Genomic DNA, 25,399 nt, shown 5'->3' on the forward strand with positions numbered 1-25,399 from the left:
GCGGGATGGTAAGAAGATATTAGAGTGTTCACACTACGTGTCTAGCGCCGTTCGATCACTCAGAGTCAAAACAGAGGCGCCGGACAAATACCAACATGTACCGAACACTCCCAAACTCTCTATTGCAGATTCAATTTTTTTGTATCCTGTAGTGATACCACGAAGCAAGGAACGTTCTGGAGTATACGGCACTTCAACGTGTGAGTCGGGACTAAGCAGGCAAAGACTACTACTTCATTTAGTGACCCAATCACATTATCGAGCAGCGGTGGGTCTTCAGCTATTTCAAGTTCCTTCTAAGTACTGCCAGTGAGGATCTCAATACGACCGGAGAGCCCTCTGATGCTTCGAACTTGTTTACAGATGATTTCTTAATATCATGCATGCACACATTGGCTCATGCGTTCGAATTATTATATTCCGAACGGCCTCAGGTAGCCTCATATATGGTTGTATGATGATTTTCGAGGAGTTTCCGTTGTACCTGTTGGGATGCTTACTCCGCAAATCCTCCTCGTCCTGGCTCTGCTGGTACAATGTAATCCTGGTGCTGATTAACTCAATTACCCCAGCCTGTCACAAAGGTCCCAAGAGCCTTGGATTGGTACCTAATTGTACCTGTATTTTCTGGAGCCAATTGCCAGGAATCATCTGGAAATCATACGCCAATACAAAGAGTATCACATCTGTTCATGTGACGAGTTTACTATTTCAAACCTCGACATGTACCTCGAAGGTAAGTTCAAACCTTCATCACCTTGTGATATCTACTCATTAGCTTCATGCATTCCTGTAGTCAGTTGACTGAGCTGTAGCCGCCTTGCTTCATCATTGCATGAACCCTGGATAGGGATGCGAAATTGTAAGCAGCTTGAGGTACTTATAAGCAGTGAATGCTATGAGTACTTCTTGCTTCGGAGAGAACGTTCCTTGGTCTCAAAATGTATTCTTCAAGTTGGTTAAGCTATGTTGCTCTCAGCGCATTGAGCTCATGCCTGGCGACTCCCATGGCTATGGATCGGAGGACGGTTACTTCCCTTTCAACTGCGCAGTTCTCGAGTTACGCGCCATTCACCCAATTTGCTCGGGCAGCTTATTGCGATGGATTCCAAGATTGGACTTGTGGGGGTACATTGAACTCTTCTCTTTCGAATAATCTCCAGTACTCTGAACCCCCCGTTTGAACTATAGCCGCATGCGACGCAAATGCTGATTTCGAAGTATCACTCGCTGGTGGTGATGACAGCGATATTCAAAATTGTTCGTCTGTGTTTTCATCTCGTTATGTACCAACATTGATGCTTCGATTTCTAGATTTTGTAGGGTAAACAGTACACTGCGTCGTCGTCACCATCTTTGTTATGCTAACAACTTTTCTGCTGGCAGCTTCTCACCATCGTTGAGCAGTATCATTGTGGCACACGAAGGTACAGATTGACCAGATTCAAATATTCATACGGTGCTGAGTCTTGGAGCAGGAACCGATCCCTTGCAGCTGTGAGTAGTCACGCAGATATCGAAATTCTTGAGCTCACCAAGTTGCCCTAGTGAATCCGATTTGACCGATGTGGAGGTTCTACTGGCCAGCCTAGATACATCCTTGTTCCCTGGTATTTCATCTAGTGTGCAGGTGCATGACGGATTCAAAAATGAGCATGCAAAGACAGCTAGTGTCATCCTTGCTGAGGTGAGGACGTTGATGGCTTCGAAGAATACTAAGAATGTTATGGCTGTAAGTACTACTTTCCGGGTCCCCCTCTCATTAATCATTCATTATTATCATAGGTTGGGCATTCCCTTGGAGGTGCTCTTGCTGAGATCGATGCCTTATTTTTTGCCTTGAATTTACCTTCTGGGAGCAACATTTCGGCCGTAACATATGGTACCCCTCGTATGTTCCCTGAGCATGAATCCTCAAATGTTAGATTGCTCATTCATGGTCTTAGGTGTAGGTAATCCTGCATTTGCTAGCCTGATTGACCAACATGTACATTTGTTTATCTCATATTCTCACTGTGCGGAGACTAATAATTTCACTAGGTGCCGAGTTTCAAGCACATCAACAACGAGAAGGATCTTATTCCAATTGTCCCAGGTAAGCGATGATTATCGTGACTTAGCGAATCACACCTTAACAGACCTTAACTCATTGTACGACCAACAGGCAGGTTTCTAGGCTATGCTCATCCGGCGGGTGAGATACATATCATCTCACCTGGAAATGTGGTGCTTTGCTCCGGTGATGATGATGCAACTGACTCGCAATGCATAATTGACACGGTCCCCAATATCTTTGAGGGAGATATTTTAAATCATGTATGTGTTGTGCCATCCCAAACAACATGCTCACTCAGTCTATACTTATTAGCTGGGTCCATATGACGGGATCTCCATTGGAACTCTGGCTTGCTGATAAGATTTCACCATTGTACTATACTACTAAGTTATGGTACAGAGGTAGTCACCCATTTGACACACTTCTTTTGGCTGTAATCTGCACATATGTTGGACTGTGGGGCAATTAAATTATTGTTCACAGGTTGTCAGGTTCTTTACTTAGTATTCAAAGTCATCTCTCCTCCATATGCTTATTTTCCATGGTGGAGTGTCATGAATGATCCTGATCTTTTACTGGACCACTTTCTGGGCCTGGCTGTTCCCTGGTCTTCCCTAGTGGGACCCCATCTGTGGCTGGAGCCGTGTATTAATCTATCTATCTAAGTATCCTTCTGTTGTTTGTTCCATGAAAAGATAGATGGAGCTTGCGGAGGCAGGCTTATCTGTGCCAATGTCCTCGCAGTGAAAATGTAGAGAAAATGAAAGAACTTTTCTTTCCAAAATTTGTCAAAAATCCCAAGCACGAATTTGAAAACTTTTCATGTGGCGGTTATTGTGAAGCTATCGTGAATTTGGCGGGGGGCCATGCTTATTTTGAATTATCTTTTCATAATTTTACCATAACCTCAGCTCAATTTAAGGCAGATGTGTGATATAAGCATAATCATTTTCGGTTTCACACTCAAGGGAAATTGACAGTTGTGGCAATATACCATCGGTCAGACGGACTTACTTCTGCTTTAGATGATAGAAACAATCAGTTATGGAAATAATTAGGTATCACCAAGTAATTCTTCCTCCATCTCTCCTTCATCTTCTTCCTCGTCATGATACGCCGCATAAATATTGTCGCATTCAGGACCGTCAACAACCAAGTCCAGAAGATCTCTTGCCATATCTGTATGTCAAACTTCAGTGTTGAATCGTACACTATAAACCCGGCCACCAAACGTACCTCGTATCGCTGAAAGCTCGTATTCTCGGTCCGATTCGATCCAATCAGGAATCGGTGCATAACTTAGTCTGCCAAAAGTAATGATGAACATATGTGTGACTCCATTGAATGGCCTTGACGAGGCGTGTTGTAGTTTCAACTTGAGTCCCACTTCTGGATCCACACTAAAAACCAGGTAATGGAGCAAATGAATGGTTTGGTTTAGTGATTTGATCGTCCTGGGAGACTCGTTAGACTCTATTAGACTTGATTTAATCTTGAGCTTACGAAGAGAGAGATGGGGGTGAAGAAATTAATGATTCGGTTTCTTCCCATATCGCAGAACTCAAATGCGTGAGATATAATATGAGTGAGGGGATGACGGCATTGGAAGAAGCGAGGGTATTGAGAGTATCTGGATGAGCTTGAGACAGGACTGCTAGTACAGTTGCTACGTTTTCCTTGAGTGCTACGGACTACGTAAGGAAAGGATAATCAGTAGGTTGAGAAGGAGGAAGAATATTGATTCACCTCTTCATCAGAACGAGATGTATCTACGAGGAAGAAGCACAGGCGGTCAAGCTGAGGAATTTTCGGTATGTTTACCGAATGATTGCCTTCAACGAGTTCCGGAGTGGGGAGTGACAAAAAAGAACGAGCCAATTGCGGATCTTCATAGGGAAAATCAGTCAATTATTCCACTACAACTGCAAACAACCATACGAATGAACATGAGAGCCAATAGCCGGGTTGCACGCACTAAAAACCAGCAGGGCTGCAAGTGATCCAGAAGGATAGTTAGAATGTCCGGGTTGCGAACAACAACGTTTAGCCTGTATATAATGAACACTGTTATCGAAAAAGTCGATAACAACGTACTTATCGACATTATCCTCGGGCGTTCGCCAGCATAGCGACTCTGCCAGTGACAATACTTCAGCGGCCACAGGCAGCGTGACATCTGAATGATTCTCAACAGTGAGTTGCTGCTTAATGATGTCACATAACAATACCAGAACGCTCGAGTTGTTGTCGGCTTCAGCGGACTCGTATAGCACCGTTGAACTGAATGATGGAAGTGAGTATATTAAGGTTGATAGTAAGTTTAGCAAAGGCACTAATGGCGAGATCTGGCTCCCAAAAAGTCAGATAACCATTCCGGAGGTTATGACTGGGAGGACGTCTCACTAGTTTGGAATTGTTTAGAGCACAGGCCATTGAGATTAGGCATTGAGTTACGACAGAGATTTCTCTGTCATAATCGTCCTCTACAGACGGGCTAGCAATAACCTCCAGAATCCGTGACATCTGAGAGGAATAGTCGTCCGACGCAGATACAGTAGTCGATTGTTCGGCAAGGATTTGAAAGGTGGATAGAGATTGAGACGGATGTGTATGAGTGAGTACGACACGGGCCAGCTAAACGCAAATCTCAGCCGCATGTATACCCAAAAAGCATAGGAAATACCTCAGCTTTCCAGTGAAAATGTATCCCATCTACAAATTCTTCATCAGTGTCATCATCATCTTCCTCGTCCATTTCGACGTCGTCATCATCTTGACGAATCGGTGAACTTGTTGGTCCATCTTTCGGAACCGATATTTGAGAAAATTTTGGTGGAACATCGATATCCATCCCCAGATCGTCGTCCAGGACTGTTCGTGCAGGAATGTTGAGATGTACATCGCGAGCACGCAACTCATCTGCAAATAATGGTTGGTGTATCTCTGATTTAATGGCCGCCTTTCCCTTTTCTGATTGACGTTTCGGGGTCGACTCCAGGAAGGAATTTTCGAATCCCGGAAGCATCGCGGTTTGGCGGGTCTTTTCAGGTGATCTAAATTGCGGAAGGCGAGGAATTGAGGACGGAGCTCTGACGGGTGTCGACTGTGGTGGCAGAATTCGGTTAGATATTCCAGTTGCGCGAGTGCCCCAGACAGGTGTTTGTGTAGAACTGGGCATCTCGCGAATGTTTCTTCGCGCATGTACCGACATAGGTGGTCTTTTAGAATTGCTTTCTAGTTCGTGTTGCTTTGGGCAAGATAATGTGAGTGAGAACGCGTGCGGTTGTCCAGATACATACTTTGAAAATGAATTGAGTCTTTAATCGTTCCATCTCTTCTTTCAACTCTCGCTGCGTGCTCATCTGTTTGGCATCTGCATCTTCTTTTGCTGCCTTGAGTTTAGAAATTTGCGCTGCATGATCTTCAGCCGTCTGACCAGGTATATTTAGTGATCAAGTTGTTTTCGGAAAAAGATAACAGCTATGAATACCTTTTGGATTCCTCGCCGTAACACGGCCACTTCACCGAACTTTGAAATGCGCGCCTCTTCGGCTTCCTTGAGTAAAGCACGTATTTTCTCATTTTCCAATCGCATTTCCTCCAGTTGCTTCTGAAACGCGACGATCTGCTCATTGATCTTCAGGGCAGGATGTGAAACCGTCGCGGGCTGAGACACTGGTGTTGGCTGGGCTACAGCTAACGTAGGAGGAACATGCTGTTGTGGTAGAGATGGCTGAGGTGGTTCTGGCAAGGAAGTTGCTAAGGCATTCGTGATATGTTCAAGCAAGCGGGCAGAGTTTCTGCGACGAGTTGACGAGGGAGGCGAAGGTGGCTTGTTCCGATGCACGGATGGTCGAGTCAAAAGGGTAGACCGGATTGGAGGAGCGGGAGGTTTTGGTGGGACAGTGTGACGATTTGACTGCATGCTGTTGTTCCTAGAAATATTTCGAGAACCGGAAGCTACGAGAGCACGATTCGTCATGCGTTTATCAGTCTCTTTATGATACTGGGGTTGTGGAGTGAGCGAAGGTGATTTAGATCCATCCGTCTGCTGGAAAGTATAAGTATTTTGGCATAACGAAATTTCGGGAAGTTCATCAAGGTCAAAGGAATTATTGGCCGCTGTAGTGGCAGAGCGCCATCCAGTTTCCGTTTTCACTCGCTTCGCAGGTGGATTTGATGGCGGAGAGACGTGTTTTTTGGACAACAAAGACTTCTCTATCTGGTCTAAAGCAGCCAAAGTCTGATCATCAAAGTCGTCGTCAAAGTCATATTCGTCCATAGGAAAACGAAGAAAGGAGTTGGTAATTGGGCGAAGATGCTCGGCCCGTGCCCATTCCGAAGTTAGGTAAGTAAAGCTGTCTTTTGCTTAGACTCTATCATATGGAACCAACCGCGAATGGCACTACGAATTCCAGCAGATTCGATGACGAGCGTTCTCGACACGAGAGGCGCGCTGCGCTCAAGCGGCAGAACCTAAGTCCTACGACAAAAGGTTAGCATGATAATGCTATTATTGATTGCTCTCATGACTTGTAGAATCCTCAAAACTTGATTCTTCTTTGAAACGACACACGGCACTCATCAAGAGGATGCGTCAATCTATGGCCAGCGACAATCGTGAACAAATCATCAAAGATATCGACGCTTTGTCGCTAGAAAAGTATCTGGATGAGATTGCCGGGGCTTCTCTGGATGGAATATCGAGGTGCAAGACCGAAAGAGACGTATGGAGCGCCGTCGAGGTATGCTCGTCTTACCTACATCATGTCCTAAACTCAAGCAGCTCAGATCCTCTCTGCACTTCATCGGCGGTTTCCCACCGCATTTACTTCGAAGCTGGTCTCATTACTATCTTCCGCTTTGGCTGTCCCATCTCGAGCTAGTTTGTCGAGTCTCACAGCCGAACAGCGGGAAAAAGAGGACTCTTCACGAGTCGTGCGGCAGCGCCCTGTCCTCCGCATATGTTCTGAACTCGCATTGGTCGGAGTTATCCGTGACGATCCGCTGCGCTCGGGAGGAGAATGGATCATGAGGGCAATGAAGGAAATGGTGAGTTTAGCCACTTACGCCGTGAAAGTACGAACTTATCAATCCTGTCAGCTATCCAATGACCCTACACTGTCTTCGTTGCCGCTGTTGGCCACCTTCCTCAAATCCTATGCTTGTCCTTTCCTCGGTCTGTTACCCGCTGGTCTTTCAAAACAAATCTCTTCCGAAACCGAACCTGGGTCATTATCCGCATCCCAACCCGAACCTGTTCCTCCAATGCTCGATGAAGGAGAACAATTAGTCGAGAAGGACATACGGGATCGTTTCAAGCGTATGTCTGAAGGTTATTTCGAGAATGTCTGCAAAAAGCTAGTCATCGAGCATACTGTAGGTATCAATCAAAAGGCTTGTGTCTATTGCTAAAGGTGACATAGCGTCTGCAAGAACAAGATCGACGAAACCATGAAGCCTATATACGTTCCGGTGAGATATTTGAAGACAGGCAACAGGCATATGAGAAAATGACCAAGGGGTACGAAAAGCTACTAGCCAATTGCCAACAGTGAGTGCACATAGGTATATTCAAAGCAGTCGTCTCAATGAATGCGTTAGACTCTCTGAGCTCTTGTGTTTGCCTCTGCCTGATCTTCCCAATAATGCACGCAAGACCGACAGTCTCCAAATTGGGGTCAGCAGCTCAAATAATCCTGGTGGAGAAGAGTCGGACGAAATATACACTACCGGAGGAAAATGGGAAGATGATGAAGAGAGGAAATTCTTTGAAGAAGTTCAAGACCTCAAAGACTTTGTTCCAAAAAGCGTGCTAGGACTAGACGATGCAGATAAAACCACGGACGACGATTCGGAGAAGGCCATCGAGCAGGAAAAGGAGCTGCGAAAGCTGGATGAAGAGTTGCAAAGATTGGGAGGCGAGCACGGTATTTCAGAGAATACTCACTCTATGGACGAAGAGGATGAGTGCGTTATTTTTTCCCCTGTTTCCAAAGTCGTCAATATGCTTGAAATAGTGCTCCTACACCTACACCAGGCACGCCCAGAGTCGCTAGTCCACCTGCTTCTCCGCACCTTACTCCTCAGGGGCCATCTCAGCTGCTCTCAGCGCTCCTCACGCGCCTTCCAGACGCAACGAATCGCACACTAATTGATCAAGCTGCTATTGAATTCGTATTTTTGAACTCGAAAGCCGCCCGAAAACGGCTTATAAAGGTAGCGAGACTCGACCCTGAACAAGCGCTCGTTCGCTCATCTCTTGTAGTTTCTTGGACAGGTTCCCAAGAATCGCACGGATCTCCTACCTCATTATTCTCGACTAGTTGCTACCCTCAACCCTTATATGCCTGACATTGGCACCGAGCTTGTCTCCATTGTAGGTCCATCATCTGAACATATGCTCAGGGGCTATGTAATAATGTAAACGATGTGACGTAGCTTGACGAAGAATTCCGCTACCTTCAACGCAAGAAAAATGTGGTCAAAGAGTTTACCGAAGTACGAATGAAGGTGCAGTCGTTGTTTTGTGGGTATTGAAACAATCAACTTAACGTTCAAATTGTAGAATATCATGTATCTTTCAAACCTGACCAAGTTTCGTGTCGTACCAACTCACCTCATTCTGCACATCTTCAAAGTTTGCCTGGATGACTTTTCTGGATCCAACGTTGAAAACTTAGCATTGCTTCTGGAGGGATGTGGACGATTTTTACTTCGCAGCGATGACACGAGAGAGAGGTTTGGGACGATGGTGAAGGTTCCCCTCCTTCAAAGTTACCATTCTCTGATTTTTCTTCAGTTAGAGCTTATGAGACGTAAGCAAAGCATGCAACACTTCGACCAAAGACAACTTTTATTGCTCGAAAATGCGTACTATCAGGTGTGTTCTCTCCAGTATGACTCTTGTATTCCACTCCGCTAAACTGCCTAAGTGCAATCCGCCGGAGCGATCTCCACCTCAACAGAAGCAGCGATCGAATATGGAGCTTTTCATTCGACATCTTATATACGACGTCCTCGCCAAGAAGACCATCGACAAAGTCTTCAAGCTCCTACGCAAGCTTGATTGGGACGCTTCCAGCACATGTGTCACACTCTTCAAAATATTCACCAAACCGTGGAAAATTAAATTCGGGAATATCAGTTTGATGGCAATGCTCACGTACGACCTTCAGCGTTACCAGCCAGCCTTCTCAGTCTCTATCGTTGATCAAGTATTAGAAGATGTTCGTCGGGGACTCGAGCAGAATGTGTATCGTACGAATCAGAGACGGCTGGCGACAATGAAGTACCTCGGGGAGCTTTATATATACCGCCTACTTAGTTCGGGAATTATATTTGACACATTGTGGTCAATGGTTACTTTTGGACATCGTAAGTCTCAATCCCTTACAGCTGGCTATGCTCAAACTTTGTTATCACAGCTGACGGACGGCCAACGCCTCACCAGGCCTGTCTTATTGACATGCCAAATGACTTTTTCCGTGTTCGTCTGGTCTGTGTCCTCTTGGACACTTGTGGCATGTGTTTTGACCGAGGGTCCCAAAAAAAGAAACTTGATAATTTCCTGGTATTCTTCCAGGTATTTCAGGAGGAAATTTTCAGTTCCCAAATGCTGACATGTTCCTACCTAGTACTATGTGCACTGTAAGGATCCTTTACCAATGGATGTTGATTTTATGCTTTCTGATTCCTTCGAGGTATGCGGCCTCAAACTTTCATTGTATCAAGGTCTCATACATGGATACAGGCTGTAAGACCAAAGTTCAAGATGTCCAAGACCGTTGAGGATGCCGCAATCGCCGTAGATGAAATGCTTACGGCTGTATTTCAAGACGTGGACTGTAAGTGTTTCCTATGCGCGCGTATAACTACCAGTACCAAAACCTCTCTTAGTGGTCAATGGTGACGATAGCGGCGAAGACAGCGAAGAAGACGACGAGGAAGACGAAGACGAAGGAAGACGAAGAGAAGATAAGGAAGAGGAGGAGGAAGAGGAATTAGGAGAGGCTGATGAAATGGTGAGTGCTCTATCTATCTCGGCTAGTCATTCAGTCACACAAACTGACCCAAATGAAGCCGGAGGAACGTGCACCATCTCCTGAACAAGCAATCGTTCTTTCAGCCAGTAACAGTCTGCAAGAGAACCTTGGTCCATCAGAAGAAGCTGAAGCCGAGTTTGCCAAAGAGCTAGCGAAAATGGTCACAGACACGTCAGCAGACTCACGAAAGCTTGATAGGAAGACGGCAATGGCTTTATGGGATTCTTCTGTTCTACCTCCAAATCTACGAAAGAAACGTCCAGAAGACGGAGATGAGGACGAGGAAATAGATGCAAACACAATGCACTTCACGGTTGTCACTAAACGAGGGAATAAACAACAGGTAAAACACTTCGCTTCTGGGGCAGCCCCTGATTGCTGAGGTTTCCTTCTGCGGATCAGACCCGTAAATTGGCAGTGCCTTCCGAATCTGCGTTGGCAGTGCACACTCGCTCTGCCCAGTTGCAAGACAAAGTAGAACAACAGCAGCTAAAGCGTCTAGTCCTAGACTATGAACAACGAGAAGAGGCAGAGGAAATGAAAGGTAATCTTTTTTCATTCATTCTGACATCGTATTGAAAACAGTAACAATGAACATTAGCACTGGAAGCACGCAATCGTACCGGAGCGATCAAGATTCGCTATGTTGGATAGCGAAGACAGGCACTTGTTGACTCTCTAGCTCCAGCCTTTCGGAACAACTCTTCGTTGACCGCGTTCACTGTCGACCTTCCTGAGCCTTTTTGCGCATAGGGATGTATTGTGCTTTGGTCCTTCATGGACCGGGGTCCCTTGCTTCAAGTTCCAGCTTAGTATGTACCGTCTTAGCCCTAGCGCCTAGCGGTATGCGCAGACAAGGGTGGCAGTGTCCTTCATCGCCTGAATGTCTTTTGCCGGATCTCATAACCGCAGAACTTTCACGGTGGGTCTGTGACAGTGTCAGTAGTACTTTCCCCCAAGATAGTTAAAAACTTTGTTTCGACACATAATTTTCCACCTCGAATGTCTGATGGGCTATGTAATTAGAACGTACTTAATTGGTAATACGCTCCCGCGAGAACAAGCTGCTTGCTTCCTGCATGTTTTTATCTTGCTTCCTTCTCTCTTTCCTTCCTTCCCATGACTACAGTCATCTTTGGATGACTTACCCAACACGACCATGGAAGGAGGGCGTCCGAATCAATCCTTATATAGTGACACTATCCATGATATTCGAATGACCTCAACGCTCAAGGTATTAACGTCGGAGCGTATCAATCAGTATGCGTATTCGAGGCCTGTGACACGAAATTCAGCCCATTCTCCTCATGTCGACGTGTCGATTTATAAGGACACGATGGCGAATAATAAGGAAGTGGTGAGTAGTTAGCATAGATGCAGGTTTTGATACACGCTAATACCGTTCATTACCGAAGCTTGTCAAGGCTGTTCGCCGCAAAACGGCTGGTCACGAAGACAAGTATCGACAATTGAGAAGGAATTTTCAAGCAGGCAACAACCTCATGAATGGGGAACTGAGCATCAAAAAAGAGGTTGCTGTGTTGACAAGTTCTCGACACCCAAATATTGTCCGACTCTGGGAAGTTGTCGACGACCCTAGTTATGACCGTGTTTTTCTTGGTTAGTCAGTTTTGATTGAACAGCAATGTGTCCTCATCTTGTTCTTCAGTATTGGAATATTTGGCAGGGGGCGAGATCCAGTGGAGAAATGAGAACGAAAATTCACCTATCCTTACAGTGGAACAGTCTAAACGAATCTTTAGGGATGCCACACTGGGACTACAATATCGTATGTGTACTTCGAGTGTCTTTGTTCGTTAGAGGACTTACATTTCCATGATAGTTCATCACTTGGGTATTATCCATCGCGATATAAAACCGGCTAATCTAGTTTGGTCCTTTGACCAAAGCACAGTCAAAATCATTGATTATGGGATATCGCATCGCAACGAAGAAAATTTGAAGCGTCCTGCTTCAGCTTCATGCTATAGAGAGAAGACTATCTCCAAGCCAAATCCGACATTATTCACGACTGAAGAATTGACGAAACAACGCGGAACAGGATATTTCATGGCCCCAGAGGTCGCCTGGACTCCACCTGATACTACTTTGAGTTCTCCCTCCATTGACACACTTTCCTCGACGATGCACACGGATGTTTTCCAGATTCCAGTCAAACGTCCAGCCATAACCAAGGCTATCGATGTCTGGTCCCTTGGTGTGACCTTGTACTGTCTTCTTTTCGGAAAGTTCCCATTCCAGATTCCGTCTGATGGAAATGACAATTACTATCACACAAAGTATATGCTCTTTCGGGAGATCTGCACGCAAGACTGGACAGTTCCAGACACCATGGGGTCGGATTCTTTACCTACTGGAGGCAGAGCGGCGACGAATCATGATGAAGTGATCGCTTTGCTAGATTCCATGCTGCGAAAGGACCCTAATTCGCGTATTGCCATAGATTGTGTGAAGGTTAGTGGTTCGTAACAGAATCAAGCCGTCGTGAATAACTCTTGCCTTTCAAGTGCCATCCATGGGTCCTCAGCGATATTCCCAACCCACAAGACTGGCTGTTCCTTACGTCTCCATACCCGCCGAAACAAAACCACTGGGCTAAACAGGTCGGGCGTAAGTTACTCACCCTGCTGCCGTCCATGTATAATTCTTTGTGGGCGTCGTGTAAATGATCTGTTTCATCACTTGTTACAACGGCTTGCAGCTTATTAGACTTGCTTGGACATTTTTATTCCTCCTTTTCGGTTTGATGCGAGTGTACTCCCTACAAAAAAACTAAACGGACTTTGGGTGGTATTATACATGCGACGAACTGCTGAACGACAATCGTTTTATCAGTACTATAGAGATTCCAAGTTTGTATTCAATAGTAGTAGTATTCCTTCTCAGTGCGACTGGCTATATAAAGACTGGTTTGTTTGTATGTAACTCATTGGAAAAATACTTGTTCTTGAATGTGTTGGAGCCAATCAGAAAATGGTAGAAGGTTGCTCTGATACGGACCGAGGTGTCCCTCATCCTTCATTTCCTCGTTCATATCGAAGGGAATGAACGTGTACACGCTCCTTGAACTTCCCAAATCCTCTCGAGGGTTCAGCTCTATTTCTCAAAGCAATGGACCAAGATCCGGTGCACAACTACGGAAAGTGGCAAGAACAGATACCGACTTGGATTCTGCCTCTGCTTCAAGGTCGACAGGTGTAACGAGTGGATCAAGGAGGATTCAGATTTCTGGAGAAGATTTCCGACCAAGCGTCCTTCCAGATCCCTTCTATTCGATCCGACATAACATATCAGTCATCTTGACACCATTTAAGCAACCTTCATTGATCGAATCATATGAAGCAGTTTCTCTGCGAGCTCGGTATATCGTCTGTGTTGATGGAAAGGGCGAGGGGCTGTATAACCTGCTGAAGAAAGAGCTGGAGGTCTGTATGAAGGATAAGGTGCTGGAATCCTTGATGAAAAATGGAGAATGGATTTCGTTCATGGGCAGAATGTGTGATTGGTTTCATGGTGCAGTTGGCCTCCTGCAGTCACTTCTATCTCCTCTGGACCAGGCCTACGTCCCTACAGTCAAAGGAACACGGTCTATCAAGTACGTAGCTCCAGTTCCCAAATCCAACTTTTTCTGATAGAGCACTTCGCTACAGTGCTTTAGCGTATGATATCTTCAATGACAGAATCTTCGGTCATGCTGGAGTTTCTAAGCAACTGAGAGAGAACCTTTCTACATGGATTGCTGCCGATCGGCAGAACTCTTCTGGTGAACGGGCATCCAGATCCTCTGTCGCCCACCTGCTCCGTCATTTCATTGCCCATGATGTTTACTTTGGCTCCTCCCAGTATGAACAATACCTCCTTACTTCCACCGAAGAATATTACGTAGCTTTGGTCGCCACTCTCAACCATGATATGTATGATGACCCCTCAGCTTTCTTCGAAATCGCGTACGATCTGATAGAGGCGGAGGTTGAGAGGGCGGAGGAGGTCTTCCCTCCCCAAAGTCGGCAATCGATCAAGGAAACAACTATCCGGGCCTTATTCATTCTACCCAAGGTTGCTGGTGCGGACAACTTTAATGACAATTGGTTGGATAGATTAAAGTGGTTAGCTACACCGGAAACTGTCAAGGCATATGTCACTAGCAACCGTGTCCCCACCATGGGCAAGATGTACCATCTTCTCAGCACGTTGAGCAGCGTTAGCGGTAGTCGAGCACCGCTCAAAGTTCTGAGTAACGCCTGGAAGGTCTATATACACGTATGTGCCGTTTCACTGGTATCTGTGAACGAAGAACTGATGATCTGGCGCTCATCATTCATTCCATAGAACATAGTATCTGATATTGTCAAAGTTACATCTACTGGGTCGGCCGCCCCAGATCTGGAAGAAAAGATGGTTCCAAACCTTCTCAAGTTCAGGGAACAGGCTGAGGGAATCATTGACGTTGCCTTCATCTCGAAAGAGACAAACAAACGCGACGGAGATTTTAGCCAAGCACTTTCTGACGGCTTCATTTCTGGGTTCAAGACACGGCGAGTGAAGCCCGCAGAGATGTTGGCCAAGTATTTGGACGGGATGATGAGGAAGGGACAAGCAAAGTTTTTCGAGTCTCTCTCCAAGTCCAATTCCGCTGACGGAGATGCTATTGCGGGCGCAACTCAGAATGCCCAGGATACCTTATTCCACTCCCATCTCCTTCAAGTTCTTGGTTTATATAGGTTTTCCGAGGACAAGGATGTCTTCCGTACATTCTACCACCGCCAACTCACAAAAAGGTTGCTGTTAGGCCGCAGTGCGAGTAGTGATGCCGAAGTGGCTATGCTGAGGATGTTAAAAGAACAATATGATTCAGAATTTGACATGGGGGAAACTATGTTCAAAGATTTGGCACTTTCAACCGAGTTGATGAATGAGTTCAGGAATCACAGGCTCGTCAATGGAATGTCTGATGATAATCTGGATGTCCGGGTTCTACAGAGGAGTGCCTGGCCTTTTGATGTTAGCAAGAAACAGATACTAATACCTGACGGAGTGAGGCTTCCCAATTTTGAATTTGCGAACGAATTGAACCATGTATTTCATAGATGGAACAACAATTATCAAATTTTGCTACATTCTACCACAAGAAGCACGGCAACCGAACGTTGGATTGGGATCATGCACTAGGAACAATGTCATTGAAGACGAGGTTCAGGTCTCCAGGGAAAGACGTGGTCGAAAAAGAGCTTTCAGTAAGCTTGTACCAGGGCATCATCTTATTGATGTTCCAAGAAAAGAACAAGATTAGCTTCCTGGAGATCAGGGAGGTTCAACATTCGATCGGTGAATACGTTTCTCTTTCGTAATCTACAGTGCATTCATCTTCGAGTTGCTTTCGCTGATGCCACAGATGACGACGACTTACGGCGCACCCTTCAGTCTCTCGCCTGTGGCAAAAAGAAGTTGCTACTCAAGGAACCTCCGGGTCGAGATGTCAACGATGGTGACATGTTCCTGTTTAATGACAAGTTCGTGCTGAGTGAGGAAGGAAAGAAGGCTGGTTACAAAATTCATGTGAATAGTATACAAGCAAAGGTTTCGGTGAGTTCCTGTCGAATTTTATTCCTTTCCTGTCCCGGAACTGACCATTTCACAACAGGTCAAAGAGTCAGCGACCACCAACAGGCATATTCAAGAGGATCGCAAACACTTGCTCGATGCTGCTATTGTCAGAATTATGAAGGCGAAAAAGCAGTTGGAATATGAGCAGTTGAAGTCGCAGACAATTGAGGCCGTCAAGAGGCATTTCGCACCTGAAGTAAGCTCTGTCCATCGGTCTGTAGTCCGGGACTAGTGCTAATTAGAGTTTGCAGGTCGAGGAAATCAAAAGCCGTGTCGAAGCTCTGGTTGAACAGGAGTATTTAGAACGAGCAGAACGGGTACCAGGGCAAAAGCCGATGTTCAAATATGTCGCTTGATTCATAGAGGACAGGAGATTGACGGTAGAACGAGTAATGATTGTTTTCTAAAATGTTGTTGTACAAATTTGAGTACTCGTATCTGTATAAAATATAGTGGCGGTGACACCGTGAGACGTTGCCTGCGAAAAAAACGGCAGCATTGGCTTTGTTTGTTTTCGGCCAAAGCGTTTGATAAAACTCTGAATGAGTGGAAACTTCTATTGTTTCCTTCAGTTCATGGCATTATTCCATCTCTCCAAGAAATTCAACAATATCAAGAAATATTTTGATTTCATGTGAAGGCTTGGTCTTATTTGTTGTAAGTATAATTTTATTAAAATGGGAAGATCAGGACCACCTTCAACTGAGATCTCCGGCTTGACGGTTGACCGGTTGAGTGTACTAGTGACAGCACCAAACCTCTGCTCACTGTCTTTTGATTCCTTTCATGAGGATTCATGATGAGCTGATGATGAGTGTGCAATGCATCCTCGGAGGAACTTCGGACCGGCCATACGCGACCTGGAGGTCACAGCACGTGCTTTGATTGAGACGTGTCGTCCCAAACTGGCGTTGAATTCTCTCCAACCACTACTCCGTTCACTACTAGTATATCCGTTTTTTTGAGACACTCCAATCAAGATGTCGATGAAAGCTGTATGTATACACAGTTCAATCCCTTCCTGCTTTGTCAGTCTGATTCCTAAAAAATCAGATTGTAAAAAGTGATCATTTGGTTCGACATTATTATGTTACTGTTCTTGACAACATGCAACCCATAGGCGTCATTTCGGGTGACTCCCTTGTCCTTCGTGGTCGACCGGGCCCCCAAGGGCAGCCGCCCAAAGAAAGGTACTATGTTCGATTCCGAATCGCCAGCCCAGTGTTAATTTTTGTGACCTCGTGTGACCAGAGTTCTCCATCTTGCTGATGTTAGTGCACCTAGGATGGGCTCATCTAGTAGGGAGGATGAGGTGCGCGACTCCTTTGATGCTCACGCGAGTTTTCTAATATACTCAATAGCTTTGGGCATTTGAATCCCGAGAATTTTTACGCTCACTGGCCGTAGGAAAAGAAATATCTTTCACATCCACGCATTCGTTACCTCCGAATGAAGATGTCCCTCGAGATCTAGGCTCTGCAGAAATAGGTGGTCTTGATCTGGCCTCGGAAATCTTGAAAAATGGGTGGGGAAAAATCAAGGAATCAAAACGAGACCCGACCGAGGAAGATCTTCGCAAACGGGAGCTTGAGAATGAAGCTAAAGCTGCTGGTCTTGGAGTGTGGAACCCTCATGGTCCTAAAGTGAGCGGATTATATGAACAAGTCTTACTCCTTGCTGGATTGTTTTCCATCAAAACTAGGCTCGCACAACACACTATACCATGCCTACAGACTCTCAGGCTTTTTTATCTGAATATAAAGGGAAACCTCTCGATGGTGAGCTGGTATAGAGCCTCTGTGACGTATCCATTGCAAGATAATTTTTCGTTCTAGCCATTGTTGAACAGGTGCGAGATGGATCAACACTCCGAGTCCGTCTTCTTTTGCCCGAAGGAGACCATCAATTAGTAAATATTGCGCTTGCTGGTGTACGGGCCGCTCGTGCTTCTACCAAGCAGGGAGAACCATCAGAGCCATGGGGAGAAGAAGTGGGTCGTATTACCGATTTGTCATGTAGTATCACAACTTCATTGATGATAATCGTAGGCCAAATTTTTCACTGAATCCCGTCTCCTCCAGCGGCCCGTCCGCGTACAACTGCTGTCCTTGCCCACATCTACTACGACACCATTCCAGCCCAACGGTAGTGGAAGTGCTCCTGCGACAGCCTCCCTATTCATAGGAACCGGTGCGAATTCATTGATGGTGACCATTGGGACCGTATGTCAATAACTGATTGTTTCGACAGTTCTTCATCCTGCCGGTAATGTGGCTGAATTTTTGGTCGCGGCGGGCCTTGCTCGAGTAGTGGACTGGCATGCTGGCATGTTAGCTGCAGGTGGGGGTATGGAACGCCTTCGATCCGCGGAAAAAAATGCGAGAGAAAAACGACTTTGCCTCTATGCCAGCGCCGCTCAGCCCAGTACATCAAAGAGCAGTACGGCGGCCAATGGACAAACTCGTTCTTTTGAGGCTACTGTCATCCGAATTTGGAGCGGTGACCAGATATCTGTTGTGGAAAAGGGTTCCAGCAAAGAACATCGTCTTCAGCTGAGTTCAACGAGAGGTCCAAAGTCTGTCCTCTTCTTCCTTTGCCAATTTTGGGTTTTTCAAACCATGATTTAGATTATCGGATCCCAAACAAGGATTCTACGCACAAGAAGCCCGTGAATTCCTTCGTAAAAAACTGATTGGCAAACCTGTCAAGTGCACCATCGATTTCGTACGACCAAAAGAGGGTGAATATGATGAACGGGAGTGCGCCACCGTCCGATTTGGCAATCAAAATGTGTATGTCTGCATCATAGCACATTACGTCAAGCTGTTGCTTACTTTCCCTCGAGCAACGTAGCCGTACAACTAATAGAGAAAGGTGAAGACATTCGCTATAACATTGACACAGGACTAACGGTTTATCAAGGTCTCGCAAGTGTGGTCCGTCATAAACGCGATGACGAAGACCGCTCTCCTGATTATGACAGTCTCATGGCTGCAGAGGCGGCGTGAGTGGATAATTTCCTCGTTGATTCGTGATCATTGATCGGTGAATAGTGCTGCTGCTGAGTCTCGAGGTATTCACTCTGGTAAGGATGTGCCACCACTCAAGCAATCGCTCAATATCTCAGAGGTAGGCCTGCTAGTCGTCCTTTTTTCAATCAAACTAATGACCGGTTGATGAGCAGTCGAGCACCCGTGCAACCCCATTTTTAAATGGGTTCAAACGTCTGGGACGTGTTCCCGCCGTTGTCGAATATGTAGCTGCTGGTTCACGGTTTAAGTGAGTACCCGTATTCTAATCATTCCTCGTTATTTAGTCGTTACGAAGGCTCCTGCTTCCCAAAGATAATCAGACACTCACTCTTGTCCTCGGCGGTTAGTATTTTCCAGTCAACGATGATCTTCCCGACACCTGAGTTATTCCAATCATAGGCATTCGCGCCCCTCGAACCGCTCGCAATCCGTCCGAAAAAAGCGAACCTTTTGGCCCCGAGGCTTTCGAATTCGCAACCAAGAAGTACATGCAGAGAGACGCTGAATTCGAAGTTGAGTCTGTAGACAAATCTGGAGGATTCATCGGATCCCTCTACCTCAATAAAACCGAAAATGCGGCTGTTGTTCTGGTCAAAGAAGGGTTAGCTAGCGTTCACTCATACTCTGCTGATTCATTGTCATGGTCGAAGCAACTATATGATGCCGAGGTATGATTTTGATGAGAACTCCAGACTGTGAAATCGATTTAATATGTATATCTAGAGCGAGGCTAAATCAGCAAAGCGGAACGTATGTCCTATCGAGTTCGAAACGATACAAGTTACTGATATTCCAGAAACAGCTTTGGCAGGACTACGATGAATCCGCAGAGAAAGCTGCGGTTGCACCAGAGATTGAAGCAGGTCCTATGAAATCGAAGTACATCGACATAATCATAAGTGACGTGAGGACTACAAATTTTGGCTTCTCAGTTCAAATACTCAACACAGAAGGTGCTATTCGACTCGAGTTCATTAGACGTATCTGCCCTTCTCAAACGAAATGTTTTAGGCATCGCTTCTCTGGAAAAATTGATGCGCGACTTTTCGCTACATCACCAAGGTGCAGTAGCCGTCCCTGCTGGCTTCACACCAAAGAGCGGAGACTTGGTATCTGCCAAGTTCTCTGATGGCGCGTGGTATCGTGCCAAGATTCGGCGTGCTTCACCTATCAAGAAGGAAGCAGAAGTCACTTTTATTGACTATGGGAACCAGGACAGCGTTGCATTCAAAGACATTAGACCTCTTGCGCCTCAATTCCGCTCACTTCCTGGTCAGGTAAGTTTCAAACAGTCTGATTCTGGTTTGGTTCTATGTTCAACTCTGGGACAGGCACGCGAAGCTCGACTTTCCTTCATCAAGCTCGTCGATCCCGAAAGCGAATACTATGCGGAGGCCATTGACCGTTTCCGCCAACTGTGTGAGGGCCGCAAACTAGTCGCAAACATTGACGCACAAGAGGGTCCTCTTCTGCACCTCCGTCTTATTGATCCTCAAAATCCACAGTCAGCTACCGATCCTTACGAGTGTCTGAATGCCGAGCTATTGCGAGATGGTGTAGCTACCATTGATCGCAAGTGCAACTACCTTTCGGCGTACCCGCAACTGCTCAGAAAACTGAAAGACAGCGTTCTAGAAGCCAAGAAGGATAGGGCTGGGATGTTTGAATTTGGTGATGTGGAAGAGGACGACTGAGTGCAAATGAATATATCTACATCTACAAACTGTTTACATGGAGTTGCAGTAGAGTCCGAATGTCATCAAACTTGTTCGGCACATGCCTTACATTGCGTAAGTGTCAAAGCGGCATATCTTCATTTGATCATGATTCGTGATGAACCTTCGTCTCTGATTCCTACATAACATTACTTGTCTTGTACTAATAGCGGCGGAGGATTACTAATAAATACTTCCTTTGCCACAGCCTTCCAAATGGCAACAGGTTTATTGACCCTATAACATAAAACTGTTCAGAGCATTTCAATGGAACGACGGACCACTACTTACGTTTCCATTGTCAATGGAAAATTTATATCTGCAGGATGATCCTGCCATTCTAAACTCTTTGGTGAGACTATCAACCTGAGATTACGAAGAGCAGGACATACCTTCGGGCTCTGTAGGATCATCGATCCCGTAGGCTAGTCTCCACGTTATCCCTTCAATGATGTTTGCCAACCTGTAGTGGCATGCATAAGCGAAAGAATGCAAGCTCAGTACACAAAATTACACGCACAGATCAGGAGGAGCAAGGGTATGATTTTTTAGATGAACACTCTGTAGTAGTCGTCAAAGATCATATAGCATACGAGAGATGTGTGACCATACTTTGATCTCTGTATCTATTGTGGAGAAGTCCGTTGATTGTCCACCGACAACACCACAGTATTGTTGCGTGGTTTCTTGTTTGCCACCTACCACTACCGTTCGTACACCTTCGAGTTTGGACATCGTGATCTATAGCAGATTGCTAAGACATCGAATAGAGTTTTGGCATCGTTTACTTACGCTGAATAAAGAGCATGAGCTCGCACACCTGAATTTACAAAGAATAATCGGCCTGTGGAAGCAGAATCACGGTGGTCGCGACCAACCTTCCATTTGAGATGATGACTACGTCCTTCGCTTTGAAGAATCCTTTCCGTGGGGGTTCAACACCGAACGGCTGGCATTCTTGACCTAAGCGTTGACTGAAAGCGTCCTCGTGTCCGTTGATCATCAATTCCTGCAGAGGTTTGAGCCATTCAGTGTCCGCTGAGAACGGTATATTAGAGGCGTTGGTCCACTGAGTGGGATTATAGTAAAGCAGGGCGTCTGGATCCATGACATCTTTGACGATCTTTTGCACGATCAGTTGAGCTAAAGTTCCGGCACGAGTGGTAGTATCGAGCCCCGCCTGTGGTTCAGTTGTGGATTTGGACCCTATGATCTTTGTTATCTAGGTAAGTATGGAATAAAGAACGGAGAATGATGAACTAACAATTCTGTGTAGCCACTTCCGCCTTCATCAGGGACAACCTTTTAGGTTTACGGTGCTAGATACTCACATGTGCGATACAGATATAGCCTAATGAAACCTGATTTGAAATACACTGAGCATGTAGACAACCTTAATCCTACCTCCTCCGTTATTTGTCTAGGAGTGGAAGGTCACTAGGTGCGATAATAACGAGTCATAGACTAGTAGGGGACTCACAACATCGACCAGTAATTGAGTAGCTCCGAGAGACTTAAGCTTCACAAGACCATCCAACAAACTATGCTGAAATGCAGAGAAATTCGCAGCCGAAAAGCTACCCAAAGCGAGGACACCGGTGACAGCGTCATCAAGCATGTAGAATTGGGCTACACTGTAGCTTTCATTAAGAGCAGGCTTGGAAGGTTGCATGATTTCGGGAAGATTAATGTTGGAAAGAGGCAAAGCATCAACAAGTACGTTCATCGGATGTCTTCGCGCTTCTTTGCGTGGAATGGGGGGTTGTTGTTGGAAATAAGCAATTGGAAGGGGATCTTCGGAGTGCTCTTGTGTTGTCGAACGAGTTACGGCGTACATGTCCACACCGTTAGTTCCATTAGTTGCGATGCAGTTGTTTGCACGATATGATGCAGAGTCGGTAAAGTTCTTGGACCCCCGACCGAAACGCGATCTGTAAGGAAGCTGGTATACAGGTTAATCAAAAAGCACACCAATTATACAGCGTAGAGAACTAACAGTAACAATGTCGATGGAAGTGCTATTTACGCGTCGAATAGCAAGCTTGACCACATCCGTAAGGGGATGGACTTGCTGGGCAAAATTGCCCATTTGATAAAGCCAACCATCGGCGCCGCGATAGTAGCTGGAGAAGAATCTGGAAGGTGATATGAACGCACGGCGAAGTAGATATGCCTGTACTGCCTACGAGTTTTGGCGTGTCCCGAAGGATTGATAGCCTCCAGTAATCAAAGCATTTGAGTTGACTGCGACGAAAGGATCTTGGTCATTGATAGCAAGCACTTCGGCACCGTTGAGCTAGTAAGTGGTAGGAATCAAAAGCAGCAAAAATTGTACTTTCTGAATACGCACTGTCTCTAGCTGGCCTTGCAGCTTTCCAGGGAGCGCGTTCTGCCAAAACTCAATCTCTTCACCGAATTCAGCGGATGCAACTGCGAAAGCTTCCGGAGCGATATGAACGCTCTGTCGACCATCTGCAGCGGTAAGGAGCACTAGGGGTGTCGGCAAATACGAGATGTACAGTGCTAGCAGTAATGTGTGAGCTGCGGCAACCATCACACGCGTTGAGACTCACAGTCATAGCAGAGATTGATGACAACACAGTGTCCATCGTTGAGCCGCCTGAACGTATGAAAGATATCGAGATGGAATTCAAATTCGGACTGATATTTTTGCTGTCTTATGCGAGCCAAGTCCTTGTGTAGGTCCTCATGAACGTCCTTAGGTTCTCATGTTAGATATATCACTTGAGAAGAAACTATATATCTTGCCTTGTCAAATGGCTTGGGTGCTGAAATCTGGTAGTTTACCGACGTGTGCATAGCGATTGTTTTGCTCAGAACCTCGATAATCTAGGAGGTACCATACTTGAGATGTTCATGGTACTAGCCAAACTCAACATACGTTCTCTTTAACGTCCCGATTCACTGGAAATGAATGCATACAAGACCGAACTTCGAGTGGAGAAACCCATTGTTTACCGGCAATGGCTGCACAGTAGTCCAGGGGAACAGGAGTAATCTCCGCTACAGCAAGGGAAAACAAAGAAAGCACGATAGATATGATCATGGTTGTCGTGGTTCAAGAGAAGCCCGTCGCGCCACACAATTCATTTCCTTGAACATCGACTCCCATGACTGTTCGTCTAGTCACTTTCGACATTCTACATACACTGATTACTCCTCGCATGCCGATTCATGTTCAATATGCCATGGCATTTAAGCCTTATCTGGGCGACGTTGATCCAAATTCCATCAAAGGCTCTTTTAAAATAGGTGATTTGATGCACGACAGACACAGACTCATAGTTCCCTATAACGCAATGTATAGCATTGAAGGCTCTACAAATCGAGGAGCCTGCATATAAACAGGGAAGTCAGAGCTGGTGGACAGACGTTATTAGGAGGACTGCACTGGGGGCTGGGGTTAATCCTCAAGGTATATTCTTGATTTGAGAACTTGTCTCGATGTTAGCGCATGAATCTGCAGTTCTGGACGCGTCGCTGGGGAACATTGTTCCCAATTTAATGAAGGTGTTCAGCTCGAAAGAAGGGTACAGGGAATTCGAAGACACGCTTCCTACTCGTCAGTTGATACCAGTTGTAAAGAACCTTCAAAAAGTTGACAGCTAATTCGCGTCCAGTTCACGCTCTCCATAAACGTCAGATTTATACTGCAGTAATCAGTAATTCGGACTCTCGAAGTCGTCAGTCCCTTTTCCGGTGCTCATTTTGGAATTGACAAGAAGCATTCTATGGCCTAGGCTCTGTTCTCACTGATCTCGAGCTCCCCGACTACATGATACCGATTGTACTGAGCGAGGAAGAGGGCATCGAGAAGCCAGCGAAAGAAATCTTCTTGCGTACATTGGAGCGCGTGAATTCCATTCGAGGAGAGCGTATTCGGCCAGAACAGTGTGTACATGTTGGAGATGAGCTTGACGCGTGAGTCGCGCTCTTCTAGCTTAATTATCAACTAAAGATATTGTGCAGAGATTACTACGGTGCAGTGGGAGCCGGGATGAGAGCACTTCTCCTTAGGCGCACAGGACCAGAATCGAAACAAGACGAGGATCTAAATGGTGTCAAGGTCATCCGACGGTTGGATGAAATTTTGCATTATACCGAGCAATCCGCTGTGTCCCGGAGATAGAAGGGGTTTAGACACAGTATTAGATGTTCCTGTTGCGTGAAAGAACGGCATGTGATCCCAGAAACAAATTTATAAGGAACAATTTACATACATACGAGGGATTATACATTGTCGAACTCTTGACCTTGTATGGCATTTCGTCCCTCGGACGCAAGGTCTTCTGCTTTGGCTCCAAGCCTAAGAACAGTCCATCGAATTACAAGGGGGTCCTGTCGCATGATTTTGTTCAAAGATTGCAATGTGCGTGGGGATGTATCAAAATGTAATGTCCAGTAGCTTAAAAAGGAATAATTTTTAGTCTTCCATCAAAAAATGCCCCGAAACGCGAGCAGAACACGTACTCTCCATAAGTATTGTACCCAGCATGACGTTTCATCCTTTGTGGCAGGCCAAAGGTGCCCCAAGAGTCGATTTTACGCACAACACCTCCATTATTCATGATGTGTCTGCATGTTTGGTCAACGAGTTGCTTGATATGTTTCTGAATGACATTGAGCCTGTGTGAGCAAGATAAGAGGAAAGCATGCGTACATATTCGCGAAAATGTGTAGATATGCATAACATTTGATACAGAGGCATGGTGAGGATGGTTTGGAAGGAGGAAGTTCCAACCAAAGTTCTGGATTCGGAAATACCTAAGGCGCGTATCACCACGTGACAGCCGGCGCTTATAGATTATGGCCGTTTATAGCACTTTAACTTCTACTACCATCTAGCTGGAGATATGATGAACTCCGTTCCTTTTAATGAAATCCAATTCTTCCCATACACGTGTA

General features: G+C 45.7%; 9 protein-coding genes across 9 annotated transcripts; 6 read left to right on the forward strand and 3 right to left on the reverse strand.

The window, feature by feature from the left end:
- Positions 1-1,007: 1,007 nt before the first annotated feature.
- On the forward strand, positions 1,008-2,413 carry C8R40DRAFT_1171314 (alpha/beta-hydrolase; the record flags this gene model as incomplete). Its single annotated transcript, XM_046231684.1, has 11 exons — positions 1,008-1,128; positions 1,192-1,260; positions 1,315-1,324; positions 1,387-1,427; positions 1,479-1,497; positions 1,549-1,732; positions 1,786-1,891; positions 1,947-1,987; positions 2,041-2,095; positions 2,165-2,316; positions 2,369-2,413. 11 exons carry the CDS (start codon positions 1,008-1,010, stop codon positions 2,411-2,413), a joined length of 843 nt encoding a protein of 280 aa, XP_046085803.1.
- A 592-nt stretch (positions 2,414-3,005) lies between these two features.
- On the reverse strand, positions 3,006-6,404 carry C8R40DRAFT_1107690 (uncharacterized protein). Its single transcript, XM_046228220.1, has 10 exons — positions 5,547-6,404; positions 5,356-5,487; positions 4,740-5,303; positions 4,460-4,690; positions 4,151-4,401; positions 3,995-4,104; positions 3,803-3,942; positions 3,560-3,747; positions 3,293-3,510; positions 3,006-3,235 (listed from the first exon to the last, which is right to left on the reverse strand). Exons 1-10 carry the CDS (start codon positions 6,336-6,338, stop codon positions 3,111-3,113), a joined length of 2,751 nt encoding a protein of 916 aa, XP_046085804.1. The 5' UTR covers positions 6,339-6,404; the 3' UTR covers positions 3,006-3,110.
- An 11-nt stretch (positions 6,405-6,415) lies between these two features.
- C8R40DRAFT_300744 (transcription factor) lies at positions 6,416-11,008 on the forward strand. The gene is made up of 19 exons (XM_046234638.1): positions 6,416-6,551; positions 6,596-6,801; positions 6,848-7,108; positions 7,160-7,435; positions 7,483-7,610; positions 7,661-8,026; positions 8,077-8,275; positions 8,325-8,435; positions 8,498-8,569; positions 8,625-8,810; positions 8,859-8,939; positions 8,992-9,433; positions 9,484-9,641; positions 9,694-9,759; positions 9,810-9,903; positions 9,956-10,080; positions 10,139-10,444; positions 10,504-10,645; positions 10,703-11,008. The coding sequence occupies exons 1-19, from the start codon at positions 6,440-6,442 to the stop codon at positions 10,753-10,755; spliced, it is 3,384 nt and encodes a 1,127-aa protein (XP_046085805.1). The 5' UTR covers positions 6,416-6,439; the 3' UTR covers positions 10,756-11,008.
- A 595-nt stretch (positions 11,009-11,603) lies between these two features.
- C8R40DRAFT_1046977 (kinase-like domain-containing protein) lies at positions 11,604-12,591 on the forward strand (the record flags this gene model as incomplete). The annotated part of the gene is made up of 3 exons (XM_046224404.1): positions 11,604-11,721; positions 11,771-11,890; positions 11,945-12,591. 3 exons carry the CDS (start codon positions 11,604-11,606, stop codon positions 12,589-12,591), a joined length of 885 nt encoding a protein of 294 aa, XP_046085806.1.
- A 468-nt stretch (positions 12,592-13,059) lies between these two features.
- On the forward strand, positions 13,060-16,198 carry C8R40DRAFT_1107707 (Cullin family-domain-containing protein). The gene is made up of 7 exons (XM_046228221.1): positions 13,060-13,717; positions 13,773-14,382; positions 14,452-15,156; positions 15,210-15,447; positions 15,515-15,705; positions 15,764-15,922; positions 15,978-16,198. Exons 1-7 carry the CDS (start codon positions 13,167-13,169, stop codon positions 16,080-16,082), a joined length of 2,559 nt encoding a protein of 852 aa, XP_046085807.1. The 5' UTR covers positions 13,060-13,166; the 3' UTR covers positions 16,083-16,198.
- Positions 16,199-16,622: 424 nt separating this feature from the next.
- Positions 16,623-20,553, forward strand: C8R40DRAFT_1272741 (uncharacterized protein). Its single transcript, XM_046234076.1, has 20 exons — positions 16,623-16,721; positions 16,780-16,789; positions 16,847-16,916; positions 16,978-17,038; positions 17,088-17,369; positions 17,429-17,504; positions 17,562-17,716; positions 17,775-17,916; positions 17,977-18,301; positions 18,354-18,518; positions 18,572-18,600; positions 18,649-18,730; positions 18,780-18,855; positions 18,911-19,005; positions 19,054-19,100; positions 19,158-19,426; positions 19,482-19,508; positions 19,561-19,711; positions 19,770-20,035; positions 20,090-20,553. The coding sequence occupies exons 1-20, from the start codon at positions 16,707-16,709 to the stop codon at positions 20,450-20,452; spliced, it is 2,706 nt and encodes a 901-aa protein (XP_046085808.1). The 5' UTR covers positions 16,623-16,706; the 3' UTR covers positions 20,453-20,553.
- Position 20,554: 1 nt separating this feature from the next.
- C8R40DRAFT_1272742 (uncharacterized protein) lies at positions 20,555-23,582 on the reverse strand. The gene is made up of 17 exons (XM_046234077.1): positions 23,376-23,582; positions 23,243-23,323; positions 23,047-23,191; positions 22,824-22,996; positions 22,660-22,769; positions 22,470-22,608; positions 21,954-22,415; positions 21,878-21,893; positions 21,805-21,824; positions 21,738-21,752; positions 21,352-21,686; positions 21,266-21,293; positions 21,086-21,214; positions 20,994-21,034; positions 20,866-20,936; positions 20,765-20,813; positions 20,555-20,710 (listed from the first exon to the last, which is right to left on the reverse strand). Exons 1-17 carry the CDS (start codon positions 23,538-23,540, stop codon positions 20,623-20,625), a joined length of 2,067 nt encoding a protein of 688 aa, XP_046085809.1. The 5' UTR covers positions 23,541-23,582; the 3' UTR covers positions 20,555-20,622.
- Positions 23,583-23,604: 22 nt separating this feature from the next.
- Positions 23,605-24,623, forward strand: C8R40DRAFT_1161098 (HAD hydrolase subfamily IA REG-2-like protein; the record flags this gene model as incomplete). Its single annotated transcript, XM_046230087.1, has 6 exons — positions 23,605-23,746; positions 23,802-23,909; positions 23,946-24,056; positions 24,115-24,177; positions 24,235-24,415; positions 24,464-24,623. The coding sequence occupies 6 exons, from the start codon at positions 23,605-23,607 to the stop codon at positions 24,621-24,623; spliced, it is 765 nt and encodes a 254-aa protein (XP_046085810.1).
- Positions 24,624-24,724: 101 nt separating this feature from the next.
- Positions 24,725-25,202, reverse strand: C8R40DRAFT_1046928 (ribosomal protein S6; the record flags this gene model as incomplete). The annotated part of the gene is made up of 3 exons (XM_046224398.1): positions 24,725-24,899; positions 24,965-25,104; positions 25,155-25,202. 3 exons carry the CDS (start codon positions 25,200-25,202, stop codon positions 24,725-24,727), a joined length of 363 nt encoding a protein of 120 aa, XP_046085811.1.
- Positions 25,203-25,399: the final 197 nt, after the last annotated feature.

Source organism: Lentinula edodes (assembly GCF_021015755.1).
Source record: "Lentinula edodes strain Le(Bin) 0899 ss11 chromosome Unknown C8R40scaffold_20, whole genome shotgun sequence".
Taxonomy (NCBI): Eukaryota; Fungi; Basidiomycota; class Agaricomycetes; order Agaricales; family Omphalotaceae; genus Lentinula; species Lentinula edodes.

Bases quoted from the DNA above. Each gene is read 5' to 3' on its own strand.
- C8R40DRAFT_1107690 (XM_046228220.1), bottom strand. From the start codon at position 6,338: ATGGACGAATATGACTTTGACGACGACTTTGATGATCAGACTTTGGCT. The intron at 5,304-5,355 runs GTATGTATCTGG...TCTTGCCCAAAG, and splicing joins AGACTCAATTCATTTTCAAA to CAACACGAACTAGAAAGCAA. The intron at 4,105-4,150 runs GTACGTTGTTAT...CATTATATACAG, and splicing joins CCCGAGGATAATGTCGATAA to GCTAAACGTTGTTGTTCGCA.
- C8R40DRAFT_300744 (XM_046234638.1), top strand. From the start codon at position 6,440: ATGGAACCAACCGCGAATGGCACTACGAATTCCAGCAGATTCGATGAC. The intron at 7,611-7,660 runs GTGAGTGCACAT...TGAATGCGTTAG, and splicing joins CTACTAGCCAATTGCCAACA to ACTCTCTGAGCTCTTGTGTT. The intron at 9,434-9,483 runs GTAAGTCTCAAT...TTGTTATCACAG, and splicing joins AATGGTTACTTTTGGACATC to CTGACGGACGGCCAACGCCT.
- C8R40DRAFT_1107707 (XM_046228221.1), top strand. From the start codon at position 13,167: ATGAACGTGTACACGCTCCTTGAACTTCCCAAATCCTCTCGAGGGTTC. The intron at 14,383-14,451 runs GTATGTGCCGTT...TTCATTCCATAG, and splicing joins CCTGGAAGGTCTATATACAC to AACATAGTATCTGATATTGT. The intron at 15,157-15,209 runs GTGAGGCTTCCC...TGTATTTCATAG, and splicing joins AGATACTAATACCTGACGGA to ATGGAACAACAATTATCAAA.
- C8R40DRAFT_1272741 (XM_046234076.1), top strand. The intron at 17,717-17,774 runs GTGGGTCGTATT...TGATAATCGTAG, and splicing joins CAGAGCCATGGGGAGAAGAA to GCCAAATTTTTCACTGAATC. The intron at 17,917-17,976 runs GTGCGAATTCAT...TTGTTTCGACAG, and splicing joins CTCCCTATTCATAGGAACCG to TTCTTCATCCTGCCGGTAAT.
- C8R40DRAFT_1272742 (XM_046234077.1), bottom strand. From the start codon at position 23,540: ATGATCATATCTATCGTGCTTTCTTTGTTTTCCCTTGCTGTAGCGGAG. The intron at 21,215-21,265 runs GTAAGTAAACGA...AATCTGCTATAG, and splicing joins GCTCATGCTCTTTATTCAGC to ATCACGATGTCCAAACTCGA. The intron at 20,937-20,993 runs GTGCGTGTAATT...ATGCCACTACAG, and splicing joins ACCCTTGCTCCTCCTGATCT to GTTGGCAAACATCATTGAAG.